General features: G+C 43.2%; 4 protein-coding genes across 4 annotated transcripts; all 4 read left to right on the top strand.

The window, feature by feature from the left end:
* The first annotated feature begins 788 nt into the window (after window positions 1–788).
* On the top strand, window positions 789–1,394 carry LOC142632944 (uncharacterized protein At4g02000-like). The gene has a single exon (XM_075807255.1). The coding sequence runs from the start codon at window positions 789–791 to the stop codon at window positions 1,392–1,394; it is 606 nt and encodes a 201-aa protein (XP_075663370.1).
* An 858-nt stretch (window positions 1,395–2,252) lies between these two features.
* LOC142632945 (uncharacterized) lies at window positions 2,253–3,074 on the top strand. The gene has a single exon (XM_075807256.1). It carries the CDS (start codon window positions 2,253–2,255, stop codon window positions 3,072–3,074), a length of 822 nt encoding a protein of 273 aa, XP_075663371.1.
* A 1,477-nt stretch (window positions 3,075–4,551) lies between these two features.
* Window positions 4,552–5,256, top strand: LOC142632946 (putative mitochondrial protein AtMg00310). The gene has a single exon (XM_075807257.1). The coding sequence runs from the start codon at window positions 4,552–4,554 to the stop codon at window positions 5,254–5,256; it is 705 nt and encodes a 234-aa protein (XP_075663372.1).
* A 723-nt stretch (window positions 5,257–5,979) lies between these two features.
* On the top strand, window positions 5,980–6,345 carry LOC142632947 (uncharacterized). The gene has a single exon (XM_075807258.1). It carries the CDS (start codon window positions 5,980–5,982, stop codon window positions 6,343–6,345), a length of 366 nt encoding a protein of 121 aa, XP_075663373.1.
* Window positions 6,346–6,549: the final 204 nt, after the last annotated feature.

Consider the following 6,549-nt stretch of genomic DNA (forward strand, 5'->3'; position numbering starts at 1 on the left):
GGCCCACTTGTAAAAAAAAATTATATATATAATGTATTTATATATTTATTAATTTTTTAAGCACTTTAATTGATCAATAAAATGCATTAAAAAGGCCCCATTGTATCCTAAAATGCGGCAGATTAAAAAGGAAAAAAACAAAAATCGTTAAACTTCAGCTAACAAAATTAAATTTTAGAAGACAAATTTATTAACTCATTCTTGAAATATGCTAAAACCAAAATTAATATAAGACAAATTCATTAATAATACAACGTAATTGTCTTAAAATATGCTAAAATAAAGATTATAAATTTCAAAAACAAAAGAAAAATCTCTCATCTCTCTATCTCTCTACCTCTCCATCTATCTTCTTACCTTTCTTTTCTTCATCTTCATCTTGATTCTTGAAATTTTTCTTTGTGGTTTCCCTTCAATTCACAACTACCAGAGGTAATCTTCTTCCCTCTTTGCCTTTCCAAAAATGAAGATGACGACTCTTCTATTTATTAAACTTAGGTTATATATTTTTCTAGTTTATTTTACTGCACAATTGTTTGATGGGAGTCCCATCATGTGACACTTTTTTTCTATGATAGGACCCTTTTCTACCCCTCTCTTAATTGGATCATTTTTTGCTATAATAGTGCACTTTTTTTTTTTACTGGTGTTCTCTGGCCTCAGGCTTGTAGCAGCAGGTGAGTGTCTTGCATTTATTGCGAGAGTTAGTCTGGCCTTCCTCAGGTAAGGTCATTGGTAGTGCTAGGTGGTGTCTAGTCAAAGTTAGTGTAGAACCTAAAGAGTGGATAATGGTGGAGGAACTAGAAGAGTTGTGGAAGAAGTTATCGTTTACAGAGGAAGAGGTCAATGTCGAGCTTGGGAGTCGTAGCACGACAACGGCAATAGAACGAGGGAAGTATTGTGTCGTACTGAAGGTGCTCACAAACAGAAGCATTAGTTTAGATGCTTTGAGGAAGAATCTGAGAATGATGTGGAAGCCAAAGAAGGAAATGCAACTGTCTGAAATAGAAGAGGACTTGTTTCTGGCGGAGTTTGGAGACGAGAAAGATAAGAGGAAAGTTCTAGATATGAGCCCTTGGAGTTATGAGAAACAGCTAGTAATCATACAAGAATTTGAAGCCGAGTTAACCCCAAAGGAGATAGAACTGAAATGGGTTCCCTTTTGGGTACAGATGTTTAATCTGCCTTTGAAGAGTAGAACAAGAGAGATAGAGATTGCAATAGGTTCAAAAATAGGGGAAGTGTTGGATGTGGATGTACCCGAATCAGGTGTACACTGGGGGAAGTGTTTGAGGGTGAGAATTCGTATAGATGCGACTAAACGCTTGATGAGGGGGAAACGAGTCTCCATAGAAGGCGGGGAGAGTCGGTGGGTCAATTTTAAATACAAGTGATTGCCAAATTTCAGCTATAGCTGTGGTATGCTCAGCCATTGCCTTAAGGAATGCCAAAACAGCTCCGGAAAAGAGTCTCAAAATAGTGGAGAACTACAATATAGCACTTGGTTGAGAAGGGAGCCCATGAAAAGAGGATATAAGGATTTAATCAGGCCGGGTATGGAAGGAGTTTCAAAAAGCGGAAGGGTCGTCGTAGTTGGCACGGGGGGTGGCACCCACGCGCCTAGGCCTGCTGAGAAGGGTGACGCCAGCCCTACCTGGGGTGAAATAATCTTGGTTCCCCCAATGCCTCTAACAGCAAACTTTCACGAAGAAGGTATGTCCAATCTGAAAGAAGAAAAATCAAAAGATGTGGTAGCTCAAGTCAATGAAAAGGCTTCTGATGTGAAAGTTACCCAACCCGAGGTGTCTGAGGAGATGCAGTGGGAGGGTACCACACGGCAAGTGAAGGAGCCTACTTTTAACTTTATGTTGAAATCCACTCAGAGTCCAAAGAGGCATGAGGAAAGCACAGGAATAGAAGATGGGCCTCTTGGCCTAATTGCGATGTCATATGAAGCAAAAATGGGCTGGACTTCGGAAAAATTAGGCCCAAATAGAAAACATTGGAAACGGTTGGCAAGGGACCCAAAGGGTAAGAATATATGTGATGGGCTCGGTCCAGAAAGCAGAAAATGAACTGGTCCAACTCCTTTACAAGAGCTGGACCTAAGCGTAGTTGAATAGAAAAAAAAAAGGGGTGAATCAGAAGAAACTCACCCAAAAGGATGAAGAAGAGAAGGTTGGCGGAGAGGCAGAGGCTGCAACGCAGCCCCGCTGAGCCTAATGAATGTGATGGCATGGAACTGCGGAGGTATGGGGTCTACCTTGGCGGTTCAAACCCTCACCGATGAGGTGAAATCCTGCGAACCCCTGCTGGTCTTTCTTGTGGAAACAAAGGCCGATGCAAGTAGAATAAAAGGAATTCAAGTGAAGTTAAACTATACGCAGGGTATCATCGTCCCTAGCGACAGTAGGAGTGGTGGCCTTGCTTTGTTATGGAAGGAAGGGGCAAGTGTGAGCTTCAAGAGCTGTTCAAACGCACACATAGATGTGGTGGTCCGTGAAAGTCCCTCTTCTTCTCCTTGGAGAGCCACGGGCTTCTACGATCATCCAGATACCGAGAAGAGGTATATATCGTGGCAACTATTAGAAGTTTTACGAAATCAGTGCAAAATGCCATGGATCGTCTTTGGTGATTTTAACGAGATTACTTACTCTCATGAGAAAATGGGGGGTCCTGAGAGAGAGGGTAGACAGATGGCAAATTTTAGGGATTGCTTAGATAGGTGTGGGTTGTTCGATATGGGTTTTGTTGGCCAGCGCTTCACCTGGTGTAATGGGAGGTATGGCGATCAAAGAACCAAGCTCAGGTTGGATAGAATGGTGGCGAACGAACAGTGGCTGAGACTGCATCCAGAGGCGAGAGTTCATCACTTTTCAATTTCTAATTCAGATCACTGCATGTTGGTTCTCACCCTGAAATGTAGCCAGCCAAAAAGGCCAATGAAAAAGAGGTTTATGTTTGAAGCTATGTGGGCGAGGGAGGATGGTTGCAAGGAAATTATAGCATCAGCGTGGGACCCTTTGAGTTGTGACGCAGGATCAACAATCATGGATAAACTGAAGCGATGCTAGGACCACTTGCAGAGCTGGAATTGGAGGGTGTTTGGGCATGTGAATAAGGTTCTGAAGCATAAACAAGAAAAACTTCAACTGCTTGAAGCCACGAAACTAAGGAATGAAAAGGCGGAGGAGATTAGGAAGTTAAGGGAAGAAATAAATAAGTCTTTACTGAGGGAGGAGATCATGTGAAACCAAAGGTCTAGGGCTCTCTGGATCAGGTGGGGTGATCGGAACACAAAATTCTTTCACACCACTGCTAGTCAAAGAAGAAGGCGGAACAGGATAGTGGGGCTGCAAGACTCGAAAGGGGTTTGGCAGGAGGATTAAGGGAGAATTGAGGACATTACTTTGGAGTATTTTGCTGCCATCTTCAAGTCAGACCATCCAATTTCCTTTGAAGCCAGTTTGAGTGCAATCAATTCCCGAGTCACCCTCGAAATGAACAATGAGCTCTTAGCAATGTTCAAGGCTGACGAGGTGGTGCAAGCGATCAACCAGATGCACCCAACAAAATCTCCTGGACCTGACGGTATGTCCCCAATTTTCTACCAAAAATATTGGGATTTGGTTGGTGTTGATGTGATAAATTGTGTCTTGCATGCACCGAATGTTGGTGTACTTCCTAACGGTCTTAATGAAACTTATATCTGCCTTATTCCAAAAGTTAAGAACCCCCAAAAAATCATTGAATTTAGACTGATAAGTCTGTGTAATGTACTCTACAAAATTATAGCTAAGGTCCTAGCTAACCGATTGAAAAAAGTTCTTCTGCTGTGATTGACGAATCTCAAAGTGCTTTTGTCCTGGGGAGACTCATTACAGATAACGTTCTAGTGGTGTTTGAAACAATGCACTGTATAAACCAAAGAAGAAAAGGAAAGGAGGCCCTTATGGCCATTAAGCTTGACACGAGCAAGGCCTATGATAGGGTTGAGTGGGGCTATTTGGAAGCAATGATGAGAAAGCTAGGATTTCATGATAGGTGGGTGTCTCTCATGATGATGTGTGTGACCTCCATGACATACTCGGTTTTGCTTAATGGCGAACCAAAAGGCAAAATCATTCCCTCAAGGGGGCTCCGACAAGGTGACCCATTATCCCCATATCTCTTCCTTCTTTGTGTGGAGGGCTTGACGACCATGTTAAAAAAGGAAGAGCTAAGTGGGGGTATAAGAGGGGTTACGGTGTGTAGGGGGGCCCCAAAAATCTCCCATCTTTTATTTGCAGATGATAGCATAGTCTTTTGTAGAGCCTCCCTTAAAGAAGCAAGTCGGGTAATGAGGGTGCTTGAGGATTATGAGGTGATTCAGGGCAAAAGCTGAATAAGGAAAAAACCTCTCTATTTTTTAGCAAGAATACATGTAGAGAAGTCCAAGATCAAGTGAAAAGTTTGTTCAGAGCACAAATTATTAGACACCATGAGAGGTAGCTTGGGTTGTCGCCACTAGTGGGAAAGGGGAAGCGGATAGCATTTAATCGCATTAAAGAGATGGTGGGAAAGAAAATAGCGGGATGGAAAGGAAAGCTCCTTTCCAATGCAGGGAGAGAGATCCTTATTAAAGCCGTAGCCCAAGCCACCCCCACTTATACTATGAGTTGTTTCAAACTTCCGGTGACTTTATGTGATGAGTTAAATTCCATGGCCAGCAACTTTTGGTGGGGGCAGAAGGAGAAGGAACGAAAAATGGCATGGGTTTCTTGGGATAAACTTTGTACTCCAAAGATGGAAGGGGGTATGGGTTTTAAGGACTTAAAAACCTTCAACCTAGCACTCCTAGCGAAGCAAGGGTGGAGGATTCAACAAAACCCAAACTCCCTTGTCCATAAAGTGTTTAAGGAGAAGTACTTTGCGGGTGGGTCGTTTTGGGAGGCACAAGTGGGCCATAGACCGTCCTATGTGTGGAGAAGTATCATGGCTGCCAAGGATGTAATTATGAGGGGGTCTAGATGGGTCATTGGGAATGGAGAAAGTGTCCACATTTGGGAGGATAGATGGATACCAAATCCGGATTCGTTCAAAGTGGTCAGTCCAAGAGGTCCCTCTATTGATGTTGTAATGGTTTCGAATCTCATCAATAGGGAGACGAGGGAATGGGATGTTGATTTGGTAAAGAACACTTTCCTCCCCCATGAAGCTGAAATAGTGTTGGGAATCCTAATCAGCCCTAGGCTTCCTAACGACTCCTTGGTCTGAGCCTGGACTCCCAATGGTAGTTTCTTAGTCAGAAGTGCCTACAGAGTAGCCTAGAAACTGATGCCGAAGCTCAAACAGCAAGGTGAAAGAGGGGAAAGCTCAGATGGATCAAAATCTAGAGCCATTTGGAAGCTTATTTGGAACCTGGACTGCCCTAATAAGATAAAACACTTTATATGGAGGGCGTGTAAAAATGTTCTGCCAATGAAGTGCCGTCTAAAGTCTAGGGAAATGGTGGTGGAGACAAGTTGCTACATTTGTGGTGGGGAGGAAATAGCAGGACACATTCTGTGGGGATGCAAAACAGCTACCGAGGTGTGGGGTGCAACAAAAATAAAGCTCCCTCTTCTACCTGAAGCTCAGATGGATTTCATGGATTTAGTTTGGGAAATGAGAGAGAGATGTTTAGGGATAGATTGGGAATTGTTCTCAGTTACAGCGTGGAGCTTGTGGACTAATCAGAACACTATTAGGCATGGGGGTGGTGGCAAAACTACTATGGTTATGGTGCAGAAGGCAGCTAAATATGTGAAGGAAGTTAGGCAACCTCAACTAAACCAACCCGCTTCCTCCTGCTCTGGGTTGCGATCTTGGGTTCCCCCAAACCAGGGCTAATAAAAAATAAATACTGATGGGGGAGTTTTTGGAAACATTGGGTGCAACGGAGTGGGAGTCGTGATAAAAAATGAGAAGGGCCAGCTAATGGGATTGTTGAGCAAAAAAATGTTGCTGCCTTTGGGAGCATTGGAGTCTGAAGCTAAAGTGGTGGAAGAAGGGATTCATTTGGCTTGGGACCTTGGGCTTAAGGATATTATTGTGGATAGTGACTCATTAGTTGTGGTGAGTGCGCTAAGGGGGCAGGGGTTTATTCCAAGCTCCATCAGGAAGGTTATGGAAGGCATTGCAATGTCCTTGAGGCAGTTTAATTCTTGGAAGGTCTCTCATACATGCAGGGGCAACAACTGGGTAGCTCACTTACTGGCACAGCAGGCCAGAGGAATTGGCAAATGTATTGTATGGGTGGAAGATACTCCCCCAGCTATAAGGAACCAGATTCAGCTTGATGTATCAAATTTGAACTTTGTTTAGTTGATGTTAGTTCCTCATATGCTTCTTATCAAAAAATAGTACACGTTTTTTTTTGCTTTAAAACTTAGTCACAGGATGATAGAGTACAGATTGGACGGTGGACATCTCACATCTACTAACTACTAATCTGCATTGCTGCACAGGCTACACAGTGCAGCCCGTATTGTGCAACCCATAGTTATACAACACGGTTGCTCACTTTTT

Source organism: Castanea sativa, chromosome 4, assembly GCF_040712315.1.
Source record: "Castanea sativa cultivar Marrone di Chiusa Pesio chromosome 4, ASM4071231v1".
Lineage (NCBI taxonomy): Eukaryota > Viridiplantae > Streptophyta > Magnoliopsida > Fagales > Fagaceae > Castanea > Castanea sativa.